Source organism: Ambystoma mexicanum, chromosome 5q (genome assembly GCF_040938575.1).
Source record: "Ambystoma mexicanum isolate Mex_15411 chromosome 5q, UKY_AmexF1_1, whole genome shotgun sequence".
Lineage (NCBI taxonomy): Eukaryota > Metazoa > Chordata > Amphibia > Caudata > Ambystomatidae > Ambystoma > Ambystoma mexicanum.
Genome location: NC_090933.1, coordinates 1,239,610,599 through 1,239,634,804, shown reverse-complemented (window position 1 = coordinate 1,239,634,804; position 24,206 = coordinate 1,239,610,599). Strand labels below are relative to the sequence as shown.

The following is a 24,206-nucleotide window of genomic DNA, read 5'->3' as shown; positions in this document are numbered from 1 at the left end:
GGGTGGGTGGGGTATTGAGCGGGGTAGGGTGGGTTTGTTGAGGTAGCGAGAGCAGGGGTATGGTCGGTAGGGGTAGAGAGAGCGGTGGTAGGGTGGGTAGGGGTAGAGAGAGCAGGGGTATTGGAGAGAGTGTTGGTAGGGTGGGTGGGGATAGAGAGTGGGGTAGAGAGAGCGGGGGCAGATAGAGAGAGCAGGGGCTGATCGAGAGAGCAGGGGTAGAGAGAGCATGGGCAGGATGGGTGGGGGAGGGAGATGAGGTAGGGTGCGTTGGCGAGAGAGAAGGGGTAGGGTGGGTGGCGGTAGAGAGAGTGGGGGTCGGGTGGGGGTAGAGAGGGCGGGGGTCGATAGAGAGCAGGGGCTGATCGAGAGAGCAGGGGTAGAGAGAGTAGGGGCAGGGTGGGTGGGGCTAGGGAGATGAGGTCATAGCGAGTGCGGGGGCACAGTGGGTGGGGATAGAGAGCGGGAGTAGGGTGGTGGGGGTAGAGAGAGCGGGAATAGAGTGTGTGGTTGCGGGTAGGGTGGGTGGGTGTTATGTTAGGGTTATTATTACAGCCCTCAACAACATTCTACCGACTAAACCCTTGTGAAGTGTTAACTAAACACGCCGAACGTGAGCCTACTACATGAACATGGCGTCAATGTGAGGAAACCAGCCTCAGTGCATGTTAACTACCCTTCACACTACACACTAGTAAAATGGCGCCTCCAAATGTCCATCACTAAGTAGCAACAGCAAAGAATCTTCCTTGTTATGCATTGAAAGCACCGTATCTTCACCTGACTGGATCCAACCACCCCTGTCCCACTCCCTCCTTCAATGTAAGTGTCATTCCTTGCCATTCCCCTGTACAACTTTAAGTTCCTCTGCATCAGGCCTCTCCGTGAGACTCATAGGGCCCCTCTGGCTTTAACCACAAGTTACTTTCCAAGTCGAGAGATACGGCAGTCCTGGTTCTGATGGACCCCCAATCACAAGGAGGAAGACATTTGCTCTGGTGGTGATGTTTGGTGGGGAAATATGCAGCGCAAAGAGATTATTTCTAAGGTTGGCCACTCCATAGACGCACCCATTGTAATGTATGACTCCTTGGATACCATAGGGGTTAAGTGCAATACACCCAGAGTGTATCAGCAGAGCTTTAGCCGATTCCGTTGTGAGGTTTCGCATGAATAGAATGAAAGGGCGCTTAATGACACCTTAGGAAACCGCAGTGCACAGTGTATAATTATTGATGGTTGACATTGTTGACATGGAAATTAAACATGTTTGACGCAATTATTTTAGAGGATGTCAAATTGTTAGCAACCTCCTCTGTTTCCAGAGACGCTGAAGTCAAACACAGAGACAGTATATAAACCCGGTCCATGGTAAACCCCCGACACATCCTCCCTGCTGAAGGCACCAACCACCTGTGAAGATGAAGGCATTTCTGATCTCCCTGCTGGCTCTGGTCCTGTGTGTGGAAAGAGGTACGGGTGGATAAGGGGCACTGGTGGGAGAACCCTGATACTAATCCAATCACAGCACAGGGATTTATCCGTGTGTGTATTTATTGGAAGAACAGAGATGCCAATCTCGACCAGAAAACGACTTGCTGATGCGAGAAGCATTCCCTCAAGGGTTCCTGTACATTATCACAAAGTGAAGCCGTTTAAGAGGGTGGGAACAACGTGGGAAATAGACCAGAGACAACACACACAGATAACAGAAACAGGTATCTTACAAAGACATTGGGTGTAATAGAAAGAGAGTGGGGGTTATGCACTGGTGTGATCAGAGGACACCGTCTGATTTATTGATCCTGACTACCTTATTTGCATGACTCCTCTATAAGCAGTGAGAATTTGCATCTCCTCACCTGTACCCCTGAACCAACCGCTCGCACCAGTCCAACCACCGTCCCTTCACCATCCAACACTGGATGGCAATGTGCTGCCTGGTGTTTAGCTCTTGTAAGACAGGAGCTTACTTTGTGCCGGCCTATGGGCGTGCACCTACGCTACCCTTTCCCCCTGATCTCTTCCCCAACCCCAGTAGTATGCAACCTAGGGGGCCTCTTTGACACCCCCTTAAGCTTCAAGGGTTCATCACCTTCATTGCCAGGGCTACCATGCTCATATTACCCGTCACTGATCTACGTTACTCCTTTGTTGGATGGATTACTGCCCCATCATCCTCATGGCACTCACCCTCTACTCATCTGACCCTTTTGACAAGGTACTGAGCTTTTCTATATTAACACCTTACACCGCATCGCTTGTTCCTCATGCGCCTCTGCACACCACCTTCGCGTGGAGTGGCTTTCCAGGCTTAACCAGTCCCTCTTTTTATTTCATGTCCTGGTTTTTAAGGCTATTCAGGGACACCCCACTCCCGCCTTCTATGCAGTGGGTTCAATCTCTTACTCCCTTCATTTGCAAGCCTTATTAAGCCTCTCCAATCTCTGGCCACAATGCACTGTCTCCTGCCTTCACCCACTGGCTTCCTAACACTTGAAGCCCGTACTCCCTGATCTCAAGAAAATGAGCACAGCTACAGGATTCAAGGTCACTCTTAAAAACGCCCCTTATCAACACCAAGAACCACTTCCTCTTACATTGGTATAATCCCTTCCCCAAAGCCAGGGGTGTTGCTAGGTCTGGACAAGAGCCGGGGCTACTCTGATGTCAGAACTGTCAGGACTGGGGGCTAGCTAGTCTTTTGGCTGTAGCTCCTGAGATTCTATCCGGGGCTACAACCAAAAGACCAGGGGCTACAGCCCTCTTAGCCCCCCGAGCAACGCGTCTGCCCAAAACCTCGTAACCAATTCCTCAATGTCTGTCAACTCTAAATATTTTAATTTGCGCATCTGATGATTCTATGTGTGGGTCCCCTTTCTGCCCTCTGTTGTCCCAATTCTATGCTCTCGCCACTCCCTTCCACCAATAAGTTCACGTGGCCTCCATTTTGTTCAATGCTCCTCTAATGTAAAGCCCGAGCAATGGGATTGATGCAGCCTTTATATTCACTCTCATCCAGTGATTCTTTTTGGAGCCCAATGATCTTCTATAACAAATAACAAATTCCCCAAATTGATCAAACAGGTTACCGAACACACCTGCAACCTACGAACTAGGATTAGGTGGCCGCCAAGAAGGTACCTATGCCCGACATAAGGCAAATGAGGGGTGGCTCTTCGAGGCATTTGGTTTTGGATAGCTGACAAAATCCTATTATTTTGATTACATCGACAGAAGGGTCAGGGCGCATGCAGGAAGGAATTTCTCATGCATTTGTACCGGGGTGCTCCTTACGCCCCTATGCCTGCAACAGCAGACCCTTATCCCTACCCTGTTTTAGTTTTCTTTTAGACTGCTTCACCAGCACTTAGACCATCAGTCTAGGCACATAATCCAACTGTTATGGCAATGGACAGGGGTGTTTTGAGAATTAATGAGCAGTTACCCAGGCGATAGTCACCAGGGAGGTGATTTTTTTTTTCCTGCATCCTACAAGCCTTTCGCAGCATTTTCTTGGACTCGTGTTATTTACTATTCTAGCCTCCATTCATAGAATATTTGGGGAAAGAGCTTGATTTTCTTCAGGGTGTAATTTTGGGGAAATGTCCCCCGGTGACAGTTTCCTTGGCAACTTTATCACTGGATACTTGTACAACTATAGCCACACATCACAATCAAGAGTAGACACCTACAGCGATCAGAGTGTCACCATTTCTCATCACTGTTTATTTTACATTTTCAGCGCACTCCTTGAGGTGCTACACGTGTATTTCAGAGACTAGTAATAGCCAGTGCATGACAGCCACCAACTGCACATCCGGCGAGACCAACTGTAAGACTGATGTGATCAATTACGCAGGTAAGTGGTGGCTGGTGAATTATTTCATTGGAAGAATACAAATATTTTTCACAAATGTATGTGAGCTGCTCATCATTGCACTGGAGCCAGAACCAATGAAGCGGGTGTTTGGTGGGGTTCTCCACCTGAGAATGTTTTAAAATATTGTTTTAAAATGGTACATTTTACAGCACACATTTCTTAACACATGTGGGTACAAAGCCATTCAATTAGCAATCGGTTTTGTAGAGTAACATATGACAAAAATGCAATAGATGTTACTTTACCATCAGGGCATTTCCAAATGCTTATTCGTGATGCCCATGCCAAAAATATAGGCCAGTATTGTGCCAGTGTTAAAATACATTTTCATGCTGCCTGCATCCCATGCTGGTATTCCCATTATAAGAAGACTTGGCTATGCTGGTTGTACCAATAAATGCCAGTGTTCCCATGTAAGAACACCATCATGTTACTCTGCCCATAAGGCCAGTAATGCTACTCTAGGAAATCATGTTTGTTGGATGAGCCAACATATCACAGCATTTGATTATGAGACCGTTCATTTCTGCTCTTCCGATAATGGCAGGAATTCCACTGTAAGAACACATGTGCATACTAACTGTGCTAATATATCCTAATACCCCCATGTAATTACACACTCATGTACTTTTTGCCCATAATGTCAATAATACCACTTTAAGAAAACATGCCCATGCTGGCTACATCATTATATGTCTATATCTCTGTTTCTTTGTCTTTAATGCTAGGAATACAACTAAATGACACATATCTATGCTAACTTTGCCAATAAATGCCAATACCCCCACATACAGATACACTAATGTTCACTTTGCCCCTAATGGCAGTGATGCCATTGGAAGGAAACATGTCCACACTAGCTGCACTAACATATGCGAGTACTCCCAAGTAATTTGTTATTACACACTCATGTTTGTTTTGCCCATAATGCCACTTTAAGAACACAGGTCCATGCTGGCTATGCAAATATATGCCAGTATATACGGGCTATTAAGCTACCAGTACCTCAAGAGGACCTGGAAAAATCTGAGGAAATGAGCTCAGAGCATACAGCACACAACGAGAGCGGAGTGTGCAAAAATGCCTTCACATTTACGGAAGTCTCGGAGGAAAGGATTTGCCTTTTGCTCTCCGCCTTAAAGCCTACTAATGATACGCTCTTTGCTATCCCATCATCAGTCGTGAGACGAATAGCTCCAGACATTGCCCCTTTTATCACAAAATGTGTTAATAAAACACTGATGTCAAGGGTAGTACCTCTAGCTCTGAGAAAGTCAGTGGTAACACCGTTGTTAAAAAAAAGCAAACCTAGACCCAAAAAATGTCCAGAACTATAGGCCAGTCGCAGGACTACCATAGCCCTCAAAAATTCTGGAAAAAGTGGTGACTACACAATTGCAGAACCACGTTGACCAGGAGAATCTGTTAAACCCATTACAGTCTGGTTTTCGCCCAGGCTTTGGGACAGAGACGGCGTTACTAACAGTGTGGGACGATTTGTTGGAAACAGCGGATCAGGGGGGCAAATCCTTGTTTGTCATGCTTGACTTGTCCGCTGCGTTTGACACGGTGGACCACAGGACTATACTGAGACGCTTGAAGGAAGTGAGAGGTGTGGGGAAAAGGCCCTGCAATGGTTTAGATCGTTCCTTTGCAGTAGAGAACAACGAGTTCGATTGGGAGATTTCCTGTTGGATTCAGTACCACAAAGTTGTGGAGTCCCTCAGGGATCCTCCCTCTCACCACTGCTCTTTAATTTGTATGTAAAACTGCTTATGGACATCTTAAGAAAGCACGGCATACAGTTTCACTCTTATGCAGATGACACCCAGGTGTTTCTGAGAATACAGAATCAAGAGGAATCTTATGAGAGAGTGGAACAGCGTCTACAAGAGATACAGAGCTGGATGTGCGCAAATCAGTTATTGCTGAATGCCTGCAAAACTGAAGTAGCTGTTTTTGCCTCAAAATATCATTTACAAAAGGAGAAACTGTTCCCCCCTTGCTTTTTGGGGAGAATTTCTCCCAAATAATTAAGAATTTAGGCTGCATTTGGGAAGATAACATGGAAAGTGGAGCTCAGGTGAGTGCCAAGGTGCAGGCAGTTTATTACTCATTACGCATGTTAAGCCATATCTTACCCTTCATCGCGAATGAGGAAAGAACGGTTGTCACCGGTACTCTTCTTAACTCGAAGTTAGACTACAGCAATGCATTATTGTCAGGTATCCCAGCTTACCAACTGCGGAGGTTGCAGCTGGCCCAAAATGCAGCGAGCGGTTAGACGGGTGCACAAGTAAAAAAAGTCAGACTCAATCTCTACGTTGAGGAAAGTCCTGCATTGGCTGCCTGTAAAAGAGAGAATAGAGTTTAAGATCCTCTGCCTGGTCTACAAGGGTGTGAATAATATAGGACCAGTATACCTATCAGATAAAATCAGAAAGTACATTCTTACCTGACAGTTGTGCTCGGCAGACCAAAATCTGCTTTGTATTCCAAGCACCAAATGTGTGAAGAAGGGAGATCGTAGATTCTCTGTCTATGGGCCCAGCGCCTGGAATAAATTACCTAGAGATATTCGTGACATCAATAGACATCCGGTCTCCCGGAGGGCTGTAAAGACTTATTTGTACTGCTAGGCCTTGACAGAATTATTCCTTCTTCTTTGCTATGCAATCCTCATATGATCTAGTGGATCTCTCATAGACACATGATTAAATGAAACATCTGCGCCCAGGCACGATTCAGTTTGTTTAGGTGCGCGATACAAATACCACAATACAATACAATACAAAGTATGATTACATAGTAGCACTCATGTTCACTTTGTCCATAATGCCATTGTAGGAAACGGGTGCCAATGTATGCAGTAATTCCTATAGAATTACATGCTAAGCTTGGATTCACCCATAATGACAGTAATGCCACTGTAATAAAGCATGCCCATGCTGAGTGTGATAATATGTAAGTATGCCCATATAATTACACCCTAGCGTTAGCTTTCTCAATAATGCCAGCCAGCATTGCCACTGTAATACAACATGCCCATGCTCAGTGGTCGAAGTGTACAAAAAGAAGTAGTGGAACTATGTTCCCTACTTGCCTGCACCCACTCTACACAAACCCCATCACCAAGCCCCCCTCCCACACACAATACAACCCCCCAAACACATGCACCTGCTGTTTAAGGGGACGTTCAGTGTAGTGCACTGAAAGTGCAAGTTTCCACTTCTTCCTACACTTTTATTTTAAAACAAAACACTTACGGAATGGTTTCTTTTTAAAATAAAAGTATATGATCAGTAAAACTTAATTAATAAAAGTAGAGGAGCACCGCTCCCAACCGCTCCCACTCACTTTGACCACTGCCATGCTTAGTGTGTATTAATATGTCAGTATGCCCATATAATTGCACACCGCGTTAGCTTTCTCAATAATGCCAGCATTGTCATTGTAAGAAATCATGTCCATGCTGGCTATGTCAATATATGCCAGCAACCCCATGCAAGAGTGCACTCATGCTCGCATTAGCCATAATGCCAGCAATGCCACTGTGAGGAAACTGTATAAACAAAAGAGGGACTCCAAAACGTACAGGCACTCAAATGGAGCAGACAGACATCTATAAACACAAGGGTGTGCCTGAACATACAAAGTCAAAAAATATCATTTGTGGAGCTAACAGTATTATTCTCCTGGTAGCCTAAACAATAGATTAAATCAAGAATATACCAATATATGGTGAAGGCATCAGGCCTCAGTGCCCCAGAACCAAGTTGGCAGTACCCCCAGACAGAAAACTTGAAGGTTACCAGAAAGGCGCCCTTAAAGTGTAAAGAACGTACCCAAAAACTAAGTCACCTTGTGAGAAAAATAAGTGAAAGATGTGATCATGTAGTGAAAAATTTGTGTAATAGAATACAAAAAATGCTGTGCAAAGGAAAGGCACATAAATCAAAACATGGCGGAACGTACCTCAGGGGGCACATCATGTGCTCACCATGCAAGATGTCGTGCATTCAGCACATTATTTGGGTTTAGCAATTGGAAAAAGAACTGAATCTGGAATTTTCCCCTAAAGTGAAAGAGGAGGAGAACAAAGACATAAAGGTGGCGATAGTTTATGTGCAGCGGTAATTTAATACGGCTGGTGTGCAGGTATGGTAAAGGTAACAAAAACTCACCATAGGAATATGTGGATGCCGGGCACGAAAACTCCTAGCCTGGGGCTGGTGGTATCAGGCTATGGGGTGATGAGTATGGCAGTACTGCATAATAGTAAAAAATGACAAGCCCCAACATGTGAGTTAGGCAGTGTAAATAAAACGCCCAGCGCGTGGGTCAGTAATGGCTTAGTGAGAAAAGTAAGTAAAATGGAACTTACTGTTGACTTCTATCACGTAGAAGTAGCAGATGGCTTGCTTCTAAAGAAAGCTGCGGCTTGCTTCTAGAAAATGCTGAGTGTATCCGCTATTCTTCATAGTGAAGAAAAAGGCAGCCAGTGGGGTGTAGTAGCACTCAACTGGAAGGCATGTAACACTGAATGGAAAAGGTAGACAAAGAAAGAGGACTGGGACTAACAAAGTGAATTGGTAACACTGAATGAAAAAGGCAGACAAAGAAAGGGGACTTGGACTAACAAAGTGAATGGAAAGCAAAATGGAGCCCTTCCATGAATGACCGGACACAAACAAGGGACTAACACTACCATTGCAGGCTTGCTGAAACTCTAGTGAAGCCAGGCATTATGTACTATATGCAAAGGGTACTAATCCTAGGGAAAAAAACATTAGAAAGCGAAGAGGGGCAGCACACCCCATAGCATATGGAGTGTTAATTCTACCAAATTCGAAACTGCATGAAAGAAATTTGAAAACCAACTAATAATAAACATTGGTAAAATGAAACATATAGAAATGCATAAATGCAAAAATTATGAAAAAATTGTAAAAAAGTTTTTTTTGAAGAGGACTAGTTAAAAAATTAATTAAATAAATATTGCCTTAGTGCCAAAGCGGAGATAGCTCATTAAGACCATTGGAAATGGTGTCCAATTGGAAAATCCAACGAGCCTCCTTTGTGGACAGAGTTTGAGAGGGGTTGGAAGAGTTTTTGACAACATCAATCACGCACCAGCGCAGGTCCTCTGTAGAGTGGCCGTATTCCATGTAATGGCTAACTAGTGGTGAGTTAATTGACTTACATCGAATCCTGGAGCGGTGCTCCGTAATTCTAGTGTGTACTGGCCGTGTAGTTTTTCCAATATATTTAAGCCCACACGGGCATTCAATGCAATAGATAGCCCAGGCAGTCTTGCAATTTGAATAGTGTCTCAGTTCCCAAAGTTTGCCATGCACCAGGACTGTTTTTGTCTTCATCGCAAATTTACAAATAGAGCAGGACCCGCAGGGAAAGTTACCCGTCAGTGGGCGAAGGTCCCAACTGGTCGTAGTGGATCTAGAAGATTTTAGTGAAGAGGATGCATGGACTAGTTGGTCCTTGAGATTCTTTTGTCTCTTCTTTGCGAAGATCGGCAATGGTTCAGCTGGTAAAGCTAATTGTGCCACTGACCAATGCTTCTTAATTGCTTTTTTAATGAGAAAGGAATGGGGACTATAGGTAAGGGCACATACTAGTTTGTCCTGTGGCTCCACATTTTTAGGTAGTAGCAGGGTGTCCCGAGGGGTGAATCTTGCTCGTTTATTGGAATTGGTAATCAATTTTTTGGGGTACCCTCGCTGGCGGAACTTAGTGGTCAGGTTAGTAGCATGTTGGACATAATCTGCTATGGATGTGCAGTTCCGTCTGATGCGTAGAAACTGGGAATAGGGTAAATTTTCTTTCAGAGTGCGTGGGTGGTAACTGTCGTAATGCAGTAATGTATTACGATCTGTGTGCTTGGTAAAAAGAGAACAGACCAGTTGGTTGGCCTTATGTTGAATGAGTAAATCAAGAAAAGGGATTTCGATATTGCTCATATCGTGAGTAAATTTAATCGTCCAGTGGCAAGAGTTCAACCAGAGAAGAAAGGAGTCAAGTTCCTGGGAGGTGCCGTGCCAGATGAAGATTATGTCATCTATATAGCGCCTCTAGCTCTCGATATATTGGCGATATGGATTAATATCAGAAAGAATGAATTTGGACTCAAAGTCAGCCATAAAAATGATGGCCAGGCTGGGGGCGAAGGCCGCACCCATTGCAGTGCCTTGGGTTTGCTGATTAAATTGATTTTGATATACAAAGTAGTTCCTGGTAAGTGCCAGGGAGAGTAATTCCATGAGGAATTCAGTGGGAGCTTTGAAACTTGATGCAGAATGGGTCAGATTGTTTCTGATACAGTCCATAGCCTCATCATGTGGGATGTTAGTATACAATGCTGTGATATCTAGTGTGACCAGAAGGCTGGTAGCTGGGTCAAAGGTCTTGCCTTCAAACAGAGAAATGACTGCAGTACTATCTCTTAGATATGTCTCTGTTTGTTGGCTAATGGGTTGTAAGTATTTGTCAATGAATTGGCAGACTGGTTCCAAAACGGTACCACAGCCTGCTAATATAGGCCGCCCCGGTGGTTTAGCCAAGTCTTTATGGATTTTAGGGATGGCATAAAATTTAGGGGTGGAACAGTCGAGTTTGTTAAGAAATTGTGCTTCTTTTGGAGTGATCCAGGAGTGTAGTAAGGCATAATCTGTGATTTCTGAAATCATCTTCTGGATGTCTTTAATTGGATCCTTGCGGAGGGGGCGGTAACTGCCTGGTAGACTGAGAAGGTCTTGTACCATAGTATGGTATTGAGACTGATTTAATATTACTATGCCCCCACCCTTATCCGCAGGTTTGATGACAATTTTTGAGTTACTGCTGAGGGATTTTAAGGCTAGTCTCTCTGCTTGTGTTAGATTGTAGCGAACAGTCCTATGCTGTTTTTGTAGCTGGTTAAGGTCTCTTAGAATACATTTCTCAAATGTAAGGAGTTCAGCCGGCATAGTGCTGTCTTCCGGGATGAATGTAGAGGGTGGGTGTAACCCTGTTTCACTTTCATCCGATGCACCCTGGTTATCTGAAAAAAAGATCTTGAGTCTAACTGACCTAAAGAATCTTTTGATCTCGGAGTGCACACTGAACCAATCAGTAGGATGTGTTGGAATAAATGAAAGACCTTTGGAGAGAACTTGAAGTTCCATCGCTGTGAGCGGTACTTGTGATAAGTTAAATACTGGTAAGTTTACTGGTTCGTTGCTGGTCGATTGCTCCTCCTGCGGTAGCGTGGCCGTCTCTGGGTTCGTCCCCATGGTTGAAATTGGGGAGGGAACCAACCTGGGCCGGGGCTTCGTGATGGACCTGCCCCTAAAAAAGGTTGAGGGAGTACTTGAAAAGGGTTATAGAAGTGACGATAATAGAAGTCACTATCCGACCCTGATGAACTACTGCTACCCGAGAACGTTACTCGGCGTCTTTGCTGTGCACCCCCTGCTTGGTTCCTTTGGTTTGCAGTGATAGATGTGTAGTTAGGGTCAAGATATGGATATATCACCTCAGTTTTAAATTCTGCAATGTCTTTAGCCAATTTCTTTGTTTTCTTTGCCAAGGTAGTGTCTTTAAACTCCTGGAAGGTTTTATTAATTTCTGCTAGTTTGTCCTTAGCATTTGTGATTGAGGGATCATTAATAAACAGTTGTTCCGCTGTATCTAATTCCTGCTGGACAATAACACCTAATCTTTGGGCTGTTGAAATAGTTAGCACCATTAGATCCCGGCTACATTTTGTCGCAATATAGCTGAAGTTATTCTTGTATTCTTGGTCATCTAAAAATACACACGGTTCATTTCGGACAATTAGTCCAGCCGGGATGGTATTCTTTTTAAGGTACTCCTTAAGGAAATGACCATGGAGAGTGGTACGAACATTTTTCTTTTTTAATTTAAGTAAGTCATTAGCAGTGTTTGGGCTAGTGCCTGTCTCATCTAAGCCCGTAGGGTCAAAAAGTGAGGGGCCACGAAGTATGTCTCTAATCTGATCATCATCATAGCTCAAGGTTAAGTTGTCGGCCATACTAGGCCGGCCCGTTATTATGGTGATAGAAAACTATACAAGAGAAGAGTATTAATGACAGTTTAACAAAAACACGGGGGGAGGAAGAAAAACCTCCTTGGGTTGGGGAGCAGAATACTCAGATGCCAATAACAGTGGTGATCCCTTAGCTACTTGGGATCAAATTAAGGTAAAAAGCAAATTATGAACCTCTATACGCAGCCTTGGCTGCAAATACAATATAAACAAAAGAGGGACTCCAGGAAACTGGTCTGTGCTGGCAGTGCCAATGCGTGCCATTAACCCTCATTGTTGGCACATTGATTACACTGTCCTCTCCATTCACTTGCATTCACTGCCCCGTATTCCCCCTGACCCGCATACACTGCAAATATACACTTAGCTCACACACAGACACATCCATGCACACACATCATGCATGCATGCATGCTAACACTTCCCTCCTCTCCATTCTTCACCCTGTGGTACTGGAGCTGCTCTGGAGGACTGAAACGTGCACCAATCAAGAATGCGGAGAGAGTCAGTCAAACACCTCTTCTTCATTTCTGGTTTTCTGGCATCCGCAGAGTGCCACCAGCTGCCCCCCACCAGGACAGCCTGTACCGTGGGATGCGCAGGAGCACCCCCTACATGCTTTGTATCCTGCTGTGCCCCAACCAGCATGGCCAATGGGCCATGCAATCTGTGGGAGCAAATCTCTACTGTCCTTGTATAGCTCATTGGGCATGTGCTGGTGGAGGTACATCACACTATGGGAATCCATTTGCCCCCGCTACACAGTCAGCCCAGGAGCTCTCTCCTCAGCTGCTCAGTGCTCAGGTATTCACTGGGCCGACAGTGGCTCCTCTACTAATAGGTAAGGGACCGTTAAGCCTGTGCTTCAAATAAGGATTACTTTGGGGTCATTGATTTGGACCTATGAACAGCACAAACTATTGACTGACTTAAAATGCAGCTCCATGCACTCCCCATGTTGACAGATGTGAAGATTTAAATGTGGTGTGATAAAATGATTTACTGACAATCACCTTATTTGAAGAAACAGTAAAGTTTGGATTAGAGCTCAGGTCTTAGTTTGGTGCCTTCTAGTCTAACTCTACCAAGTGACTCTTCTCTACCATCGGTTACAGTGCCAAAAGATCATCCCCTTCTTGGTGTTCTCTGTTGCTGAAACCTTTGATGCTTCTGACACCGGTGAGGAGCATACTGCCACTCTTCTGTACACTTATGGCTTCTCCTAGCAACATGTCTGTGCTCCAAGGCTTTAGGGTATGAAGTCAAATGATGACAGTAGCAGTCTGCAATGCTGGAGGGCACAATGGCATTGCGCCCCAATTCCCTACCGTGGTTGAACCAAGGTTCTCAAAATGTTACCTGGAACCACTCAGATCAGTGTTGATGGGCCTAGTCGCATAATTCCCCCACCATTGGCTCGTTTCAGTATTGGTAAAGCCATTGGCCGAGTGCCCCGTATTTATGACCCTTTCTAATGTGGGTGATGAAGTAGAATTGTACACCTTTACCATTATCCCTTCTGGCATTAGTGTGCATGCTGGCAGCATGCTTTTCCCAAGGTATAGACAGAGGGGGTTCAGGGTTGGACTCTGGATTCAGCAATGCACTCTCACCCTGGCCTCCTGCCGGCCCCGGTGTGTATGTAGGCTTCTAAGGCTATTCTTGGAAGACCATGCCCCGAGGCCCTCGGGTGTGTTGGCGCGGTATAAATAGTAAAGTAAACGGTATCCACCTGGGCTGCTTCACATCTCATCTAGCCTGACTGTCATATCAGTAGGATTCAGCACAGGCAGCACTGTCCCTTTCTGACAACATATCAACAAAAAGGCCCTAGCAGCCTGATACCAGCTAACCCTCATCCAGAAGATAGAACCCTTCCTTCCTTCCACCTGAGGTCTTTAAAACCAGCACAGGCTCCTGTAGTCTTCCACATCGATGGGGGGGAACAACCTTCTTAATGATATTGTACTGACAATCTTTTTTGACCAAGGGCCACCCAACACGCCGAGGCACAACTCATATTGGGAATAAACAAATTCAATCACATTTCCCCCATCTTAAGTGAGCGGCACTAGCTTCCCATCTCAACCAGATAGGGTGACCAGACAGGAGTTTTTTAAATTTTAGAAACCCTGTCCCGTGTTTGCAAGGGTGGGTGGTACCGTCCCGGTTTTTGCCGGGACACAATTTTGACATCCCGAAATCGGGTCCCGGCGGGACTCTAACCGCGCGAATGGGGGCGTGAAATGCTTGTCACTCCCCCATTTCCTCCCCCTTCCCCTCCCCAGCTGCTCTCCTTCAATGAGAGGAGTGTGCCTGTGAGGACACCCCCTCACCGCAACAGGCCAGAAACATAGAAGTAGGACTACAGTTTTATTTGTATTTACTTTCGTCCTACTTCTATGTCTATGGCCTGTCCCGGTTTAAAAAAAAAACAATCTGGTCACTCTACAACCAGAGTACGTTTTAAGATGGCCTGCATCATCTATAAGGCTAACACCAATTGCATACCTGACTAACTAGGTGCAAACCTGTAGCTCAGGTGGGCCAGGCCCCACCAAGAGCCAGGCCATTGCTAGGCTCAAGACGAAAATGCCACACAAGGAAAAATACAGGAAAGAGGCAGTGATGATCTGGGCTGCGCCACTGCTCTTGCCTTTCAGAAAGGAAGTCAAGACCTTACTGTTCAGTCAATACTTAGGTGCCACCTAGGCTCTTGGAATTCCTGCATCACATTCCACACTATGGCCGAAACATTCAACGCCACTTAGTCTAATCCCCCTCCCCCCCTTACCTACTATAGTCCCCTCAATGAAATGTACAGCTCTCTGTTCCTTCCTGCATATGTACAAGCTATATAAAACCCAAAGACAAATCAAGTTGAAGCAATTTAGTTGGTTAATTTTCGGAATCACATTGGTCATGTCCAGGTGCACAGCTCTTAGGAGTACTGCACCCCAGCACGTCCTGTGCCATACTCGCCACACATGGGGTTTTGCTAGCAAAAGGAAATCGTTCCACTTGATAAAGTAGGCATCCACAAGTCAAATCAGCACTGACAAAGCCAATTGTGGGTGCAAGCTAAAATTGAAAAACCAAAGAAATTCGCCAGTTATTGCAAGCTTTGCAACCATAACTCATACCCCTGCCATGCACTGCTAAGACTAATACCCAGAACATCAAAGATGTCATGACACATTTGCAAAAGCATGCTTTTGTGTCCTTGCCAAAGCTCCTCACACAAGTTTGTTGCACATCCGTTTGTGTTTTGAAAAGTGTCCATTTGTAGGTACAAAAGAATGTGATATAACTTATCCCCCACTTGACAAAATCCATTCAAACTTTGCACAAACATTCAAAGTTTGGTCTATAATCTGTTTTACAAACTTTCATGTATATTAATCAAATGGCACCAGAGTTATAAGCATCTAAAAAAGTTGGACCCCACTAATTTCGCCCCCTATTGACAAAATCCCAACAAACATTGCAGAAACATTCAAAGTTGGGGCTATAATCTTTTTGCAAACGTGTATGCAGATTCATCAAACGCTACCAAATGTATAAGCTGTTTAAACATTTTGGCACCCCCGTATTTGCCACCTCTTGGCAAAATGGCACCAAACTTTGCAAATGCATTCAAAGTCGGATCTACAATTACATTTCAGAATGTCATGCAGTTTCATTGATTGGCTCTAGTACAAGGAAAGGCTCCCGCCTGGGGAGAGCGGACTGGATCCCACGATACATTACATTTGTATGAAGTGGTCCCCACACTTCTAGCTTCTCCTTAAACAGGTCCACTGTGGCAGAGTCAGGGCCTGGGATTTTAAAACTCTTCTGGAACTTGCTTATTTCTTCTATTCACGCCACATAAACTGGCTCATATTCATGTTAAAATACAGGGACATGGAATGTTTAGCATAGGCTTTTACAAGAGTATGGACACATATAGACTCAGGATTACCAAACTGTCTATTGCAATAAACTATGATAGACCAGAATGCCTTGCTGTCCTGGGCATATGTCACCATTTACAGGCACGCCCTCCAAATCAACACTTCCTCCTCCGTATGTTGGGTCCTATAATGTTGAATAGCTTGAGTTTCCTTTGCTCAAATTGTATGGCTTCTATTTGCACTCTGTGTTTCCACACTCTCTATATAACAACGAGATATGAATAGACAATCTATCACACTGTTCCAGTTGGGTGGGTAAATAAATGAGATGTTTCCTATCGTCAGTTTCCTGTAACTACAGACCACATCTGTATTATGGTGATCAGAAGACATGGGTATATGATGTCATTGCCTGGTAAATGTCTGTCTGATTCCTATATACAAGCCAAAATGTTTGGGGATTTTTGATTTCTTGTTTTAGAGAGGACTCCAGTGCAAGGAACAGATGCATGACACAGATATTTCTTATAAATGAACAGGCTACAGAAACACTTTTTAGGAGATTTCTATTACACCAGGCGCTCAATTACAGTGGCAGGCAGTCATTAAACAGTCAAAGGAATGCATAGATATTACACTGGCAGGCGCAATACAGCACAAACATTGGTGTTATTTGTGATAGTTCCTACTCAAAGAGTTCCCAGTGGGGCATGTTTCATCAGGCGGAAGCAGTTAGTTGGGGGGGATGCCATTGAGATTAACATGATAATGGTTATTCAATGAGTTTGTAAATGGCCAAACGCACCCATCCGATGTGTGTCCCACCTCACATGCCATCTCCATCCTATCTGTGTTCCAGTGCACGAGCTCTGGCTTACACATAACAGCCAAAACTAAAATAATATGGATGTAAGGCTCTGAATCAATTATAACAACCAGCATTGCTTCGGTCAGCCTTCCAGGCCATTGTTTGCAAATCAGCCTTCACCCTGACACTAATGGAAACAGCCCTGCTCAAACTGCTACTCCACAAGACATAAAAATGCCTGCCGTGGCTTGTGTTCCAGTTCAGAGGAGACATGGCCTACCAGTAGAGGTTGAACTGTACCTTTTGGTAGCAGGACCAAGGCTCATTTGCTAATGGCTTGTCCCCTTTTGTAATGGCAAAGACAAGGCTTCCCAGAGCAATGACAGTGGTAATGTTTAATTCAAAGCCTGGCATCTATCACGTTTTGATTTTACTACACTCTCCCCTGTGTGCAAGCAACATCACCTGTCATGTATTGCTTGATACAGATAACCATTTTATTAAGCATGATGGGACTAACTGTTATAATCACACAAAAAATAAACATACTTTAAATTACAGAAATCAATTTGTGATTTTAGGTTTGAGAAAATAGCTACCTTGTTACTGAGATGTTTGGAATGTGTAGGTAAGATGAAAACAGTGCAGTAAAAAACAAAAGCAACAGAGGATCTTGCTAGAGAGTTGCAGGATGCCTGCTTGAGCAAGTGTGCTACCTCACTTAGAGGTGTAAACGGTCCTCCATCTCCCTGGTCATTTGTGCTTTCCTGACTGTGGGTGCATTTATCACTGCCCAGGCCAAGCAAACAAACCCTGGTCAGGTCGACTGCAGTGCAGCCCTTGAGGATGCTAATCGCACTGAAGTTGCTGCAGCATGTATAGAGTGAAATCCCTCTTGCCTACCCCCCACAACCCACTTACAGTGGGGGTTAACACCACTGGCTACGGCACTGTTCTAGGGGGGAAGAAGGGCTTTGGGGGAGCCTGGCATCCATGCTGGAGCCGGCCCTGACTTGATCCCAAGCTGTTGACATTGTTAGTGATTGTTATAGGAAAGCAGTTGATCTACATGCTTGCATGCTGAAGAGGAATGCAGGGACTTATATATGCAGGACAGATTTCGGCCTCCACACATGCAAGGTTAGAGACCCAGTGCTCCCGAGTGTGTCCACATGTCGGCTGCGGGCACCCAACCCACATCCAAGTGTGCAGTACCACCAGAACTGAAGGGCAGCCTGCTTGTAAGCCATCATGTGGTGCTTTCTATCACCAGATGGATATTGCATTCCGCCATGGGTGGTCCTGTGCCGGATGAGTCATTGTGGCATGGCTCCCTTGGTCTCCATCTGTGAATCTCTGATGCACAATCAAGGCTCTGCCCTGACACATGATTAAAATGAGCGCTATGCAAATGTATGAAAAAATGGGTTGCCACATGTTGGTCTTTGTTAGCATTGTAGGTAAAATGCACACAGCCCTTACTAGTATTCACAAAATGGTGGCACCAATCACATATGGTCATTCTAATCTGCCTGGATGCAGGGAATGTGAAAATGTTAAAGCTATCTAAAGTTTGTTTCAAGTCACGTGAAGGGAATGGTAGAGCACTTGCTGCCTAACTTCAGAGTTAACATTTTTGGTTAAACTAATTGTACAGCACCTGCACTTTCAGAACATCTTATTTCTTCTACTTTACAGTGGGAATGTCCATCACCAAGTCATGCGCCTCTACCTGTACAGAGACTGATGTCAGTGTGGCTGGGGTAGGCTATAAGACGGCATGCTGCAGCACCGACCTGTGCAACACCAGCGGAGCGACTGGCGTGAAGATCAGCTACGTGGTCCTGGCAGCCACAGTGGGCTTCATTGGTCTGCTGCAGAGAGGCGGACTTTAAGGCTTACAAATAATTAAAGAGTTGGTAAGGTTCCAAGCGGACATATTAGCTCCCATATGCACAGAAGAGTATTTACCATACAGCTGAGGTCTGCAATCTGTGGCTCTCCAGATGTTTTGGACTATAAATCCCCTGATGCCTCACCATTGACTTTACTAGTTATGGCTGATGGGAGTTGCAGTCCAAATAGACTGGAGAGCTTTGGTTGCAGAACCCTGCCATAGAGCATGAAGGGACACTCTCTGTAAAGTGCCTTTCTACTGGTCCTGGGACTTGCCAATCTAGAGTAGGCTTTGAAAGTTCTCACATGTTCCGTCTAGGAACTTCCCACCTGAATGCATCACAGTTTGTCACCCAACATCACAGTTTGAGAAGTACAGTCAAAGATTGTTTTTATCTGGAAAGCACTATTAACCGGACCCTGCATTGCCGGTAATAAGAACAGTGCCAGTTAAGGAAATGCTGGATAAGAAAGATTAGTAGCCGGATAACAGAGCAAACAGGCCAGGAGTTTTGGTCATCTAGGCCCTTCTGCTTGATTTGGCTCGGACACCTGAAATTCGGTTAACCAGCAGTTTTGATGATCCGGTAGCATTGGGTTCCAATGGAGCTGGATAATCAAGCTTTTCCTGTGTCTACATTAGATGGTCGACCATCTCCTACTTCTTTCTCGCCTTTCTTGAATCTCTGGGTAACACTGTGCTATCACTGATTGGACCGCTCTCAGGCCGCGTCTTAGTCCCTCTACATACTTGGCTGGATTCCCCTGACCTATGGGTTGGTCCTGTCCCCCTTTTCTACAATCTGTAAGTGGCATTGCGAGCCCAACTGTTGAGTAATATGCCACGCACTTCTTCATGTATGCCAATGACAAACAAATGCTCCTTCTTTTGGATGGCGACGGCCATGCCATCTCTGAGAAATGTAAATTCTATAGAATTTCCATAGGTTCCTGCATGTGCTGCAAGAGATTGAAGTTAAAGGGGTCTAAGGCTGAGATTGTGGCACTTTTCCTTCAGTAAGACTTATAGCCCCTGCCTCATGGCCTCTGTCTGGGTCATTGCTTCCCTTGGTTCCTGTCCTGAAACACCTGGGCATAAAAATCATCACAGCCCTAACTTTTAAAAACATTTTAAAATCTTTTTATGAGCATAAAGATAACCATACAATAAATACAATCACGTGACCAAAAACCAATCGGGAGGACGAAGGCTGTACATACAAAAGAAAAGGCAACCACGGCCAGGAGGGTCGAAAGACCGTATGCAGTGGGCTAAATCACCGTAATCCACCCATCATGTCCGGACCCGTCACCGCAACGGGATCCAACCACACACCCTCCCACGGGAGCATGTCGATCCAGCCTAAGAAAAATAACCACTGCACAAACAGATGCTATACGGCATCTAACCTTGACTCTCATATTGTTAATGTGGGCGGAACCTGCTTCTCCACTTCTGCAGCCTTTGCTGCTTTCTTTATGCTTATTTTTTTAATTTCCAGCTGAGGTTCTGATAGTCAACAGCGTTAGTTACAGCAGGTTAGATAATGGCAAAGCCCATTTTTTTTTAAACCTCACTAAGGCCAGTGGAGTAACTTTGCTGAAAAGGTTGGGGGGACATGACATCTGAATGGAAGTGGACCCTGCTAAATGAGTGGGACAAAATGGTGGGCCTCAAAAGTTGGAGGGCAACAAACACCCTTGTCCCCCTCTAGAATTACGCCCATGTCTAAGGCATCCATTTCCCGGCCTCAGAGAATTCAAAATGCTGTGGCTGAACCGAGGCCTGATGGTGTCGTACAATGTTTCCTGCGCAATCCGTTCCTTACACTGGCTCCCTTTAGAGCAGTGGTAGCCAAACATTTTTATGCTGAGCCCTCTCCCACCATCTTTTAGTACAAATATTGGCAGTGGGCCCTCTCAAAAGCAAGAACATTTCATATGTCTTATTGAAAACAGTCACTGTCCTTCCTTTTTAAAGAACTTTGCACCGCCATCACATCCTTCAGACCTCTCTGGGGGTGAGAGGACACGGTTTGAAATCCAGTGCTGCAGAGAAACGTGTTAAATTCAAAGCTCTGTGCCTTCTTTTTTAAGAGTTTATATTTTAATTGTGCCCAGTTTGTTATGAAAAGATTCTGCCACTTGCTATAGTAATAAGCTCTGTGGCTTAAGGTTAGAGGATGGGAGAAGGAAGACTAGGGCCAGGTACCACCACCCACTCTATGATTCAGATCCTAGAGGGGACAAACAGTGCATCACCCAGGTTCCTCACTCCACACCTAGCCTCATGTGCGAGCCCTGCAGAACTGGTGTCACCAGGGCCAGATGTGCAGAGGTTGTCCCATGAACACTTAAGTGAAACACTCGGGCGGTCCACAGACCCACAATCGCTGATGTCCGTGAAGCACGCCAGACCCCTTGGAAATGGTTCATTGCAAGGTTCAAGATGCAAGGTTCAAGATTATAAGTGTTGCTTGCACCGTTAATTGTGAGCCCTCCTTGCTCTCATTCAATGGGCTCCCATGTCTACCAGGAATCCAAAGTCTTAACTAGTTGAGAGAGGAAGAAGAGCCTGGTGCTGGCTGGTAGCTATGACCACCGTCTGCGGTGTAAATTCTTACCTCCTCTCAATCATTCTATCTGAAGTCTGCTTGTTTCCAATCTTCTTGATGAGACCGCCTTCCTCCCCTCTTGAGGATTATCTCCTTCTTCACTTCATCTCCTCTGCTTTTCGCCATTCTCCTTGATGGCCACCTCCTGACCACCTCCATCATCCTTCCTGCACCAACCCATAATCTCCAGTTATCTAGACCTCCAGCCTCTAACCCCGCAGTTCCCCCTCTGAGCTTTGTGTTTTTATATTTTGATGTTTTCCAATGCGTAATAAATAATTAAGATACTACGTTCAGCTGGTCTCTAGAACTAACCGAGGTTGAAATTAGTCTCTTGCCATCTGGTAGTAATTGATGTCTGCGCTCTCAAGTCCGACTCCCCTGACCCAACCCTCATCAGGGCAGTAGGCCATCTTGCATCTTTGTTGCTGCACTACGCAGCCACACTCGCATTTAGTGGCTCTGGGAAAATGGTGATTTGCCGTGAGAGCATTTCATATCTGCTCAGTGCTGACACCAACGAACCTTGATACTCACGGCTCCTGGGTTCCTGCATGAGCGGAATCTGTGTCTGTACAGTTCCTCCTTGTAAACCATTCCAAATCATTGAATCAAGTAGTCCATGTGGACCCATGGTTTCTTGCCTGCAGGTGGGTCCCATAAGGAAGCATTCTTGAAAGGAAGAGGATAGCTCAAGGGCAACGCTCTTGTCTTGGAGCAAACCCGGTCCCGTGCTTAGAGGCGTGATATGAGAACCCAAAAGTCTTTCTCCATCTGCTTCTGGACAGAGGCACTGTCTACCATATTGAGTGTTTTCCCTCACCTTGCTGTAGCTATTAACTGTTCCCTTCTCCATTTCCCGGGTGACACACCTCCACTGGGCACTCGACTCTCATTTGCAGAAAGGGTGGCCATAGCTGTGGGATCTCAGCCATCTTATGGGTACAGGTGTGTCCTGCCCTATGAGTTATTAGGGACCTGTTCTTATATGAAGGTCGTGGGCTGTTGTTGGACTGGGGCGCGTGGATTATCCCCGTGATCCCCCTTTTTGAAGCCTGCATCATAGAGCTGCTCATGGAATGTGGCCCAAATTGTCTCCCTAGTCCCATCACCCAGATTCCAACATGGCCATATTTACTGCTGTATGGCTGTGTGTATGTAAGGTGGAAGAAGCAGCATTGAGCTGGCTGGTGGAAGGCATAGGGAAACCTCTACTGGGATGCAGTGATCAGCAGCTGTTCAGATGTACTTTGAAGAGTGGTCTTTATATACTTCCTCAAATATATGGGGGGTTACGCCTTCCTGATGTGCATTGGTGTGTTATTCGAAAGTGGGAGTACACGACCTGAGACTGCTTGTTTTCTGGAGTTCTCCTTTGTACACCTCTGAACGTCTAGCCTGGTGAGGTTGGGACCTCTAGGGTTGCACTGGCCTTCAGAGATGGTGCGGCTGATTCACAAAAAGGTTACCTGAAGTATGTGTGTCTCACTCCTGACTTAATCTTGGAAAAAGTAATGCAGGTCCGATAGCACAGGTGGTAGAGCGCTCGCTTTGACATCTGTGCATAGCCTGCTGACTCAGGTTCGAATCCTGGCAGGGCCAAACTCAGCCTTTCATCCTTCCGAGGTTGATAAATGAGCACCACACTCCGTGGGTAATAATAAGCAGCGCTCAGATACCTGAGGGTTCGTAGGCTATTTAAATGCTAAATTATTATTATTATAAAGTCAGGAACAAGACAGCGTTACTCCTATTAACTTCTTTGTGGATCGGATTGGGGTGAGTATATAAGCCAGGCTGTTGCCTTTTACTGATTAAATTGTGTGTGTGATAATCAGTTAAGTATGCTAGTTGGGGTGAGTTCTGCTTTCCTGTTTTTGCATAGTTTTGAAGGTTATTTTAATGAGGATGGCTAGTTTTGAAGGTTATTTTAATGAGGATGGCTAGTTTTGAAAGTTATTTTAATGAGGATGGCTAGTTTTGAAGGTTATTTTAATGAGGATGGCTAGTTTTGAAGGTTACTTTAATGAGGATGGCTGTGAATTTGCACATAATAGGCACTGGGCATTGCTCTATGACATATTTAACGACTCTTTTGGCAGTGGATTTATTTTATTGCCTAAAATGTTTGTTTTCTTTTCTGTGCTTTAGAGCATGGAGGGAAGAGGAACAAAAGGATTGCAGCGGGCGGCGCATTTGGAGGTGTTCTGCGGTAATTACGGAAGGAGGACCACAACCGGGAAAGCATTGTGTTGCTGAGAATTTTGTTTAAATAAATATCTCCTGCTCAAAAAAATGCCTGCACGTTTATTGTCTTAAATACCTCAAAGATGACATGTAGTGCATCAAACAGTGTTCTTCCCTCATTCAAGGGTACATCACTTATCCACAAACAGGGCTGGTGTTGGTGGGGAGTGAGGGGATATTTGTCCCAGACCCCAGTGTAACGAAATTACTTCTGCTCTGCAACAGTATAGGGGTGAGTAGTGAATAAACCCCCTACTCAGCCCCCAAACCTTTACAAACCAACAGTGATCCCAATCATAAAGGCAAAACAGGCACAGTCAAGAGATATACCACCTTTTGCCTTTTGTAGTAATGTGGGCTGAGGGAAGGGTATATGTCCACTCATGGTTCTGTACAAAATATCTATACTTTAATTAAACACACCATCTGCAAGAATAAAAACTGTAGAAATACCCACCCCTGCGGACAGAACAGAGAACATGCAGAAAAGACAAAATTGCAGCAGTCTGGGTGGGAATACAGGGTGAAAGGCAATTTCAATGACCACAGTGTTCTTTGAAAGGGATATGCATTGAGGGAAAACGTGCACAAGGCTCCGAACCAGTCTCAAGGGCCCAATATGGACCAACGGGGAGTTATGGGCCAACAGCACCTTCTTTGCAGTTCGACTACAGTGAATCAGGCTGTTCGGTGCTGTTTGTGCGGTTCAAGGCTGTTGGAATGCGGCAGATGCGATATCCTAGGTGGGAAGCAGTGTCGCACAGGGGTCGAACAGGGCTCCTTGTGGTTCAAATGCGAT

At 45.2% G+C, this 24,206-nt stretch overlaps 1 protein-coding gene across 1 annotated transcript; it reads left to right on the top strand.

Annotated features, from left to right (window-relative positions):
* The first annotated feature begins 1,380 nt into the window (after positions 1-1,380).
* LOC138497974 (lymphocyte antigen 6E-like) lies at positions 1,381-23,458 on the top strand. The gene is made up of 4 exons (XM_069621748.1): positions 1,381-1,470; positions 3,743-3,859; positions 18,348-18,568; positions 23,312-23,458. The coding sequence occupies exons 1-3, from the start codon at positions 1,419-1,421 to the stop codon at positions 18,542-18,544; spliced, it is 366 nt and encodes a 121-aa protein (XP_069477849.1). The 5' UTR covers positions 1,381-1,418; the 3' UTR covers positions 18,545-18,568; positions 23,312-23,458.
* The last annotated feature ends 748 nt before the right edge of the window (positions 23,459-24,206 follow it).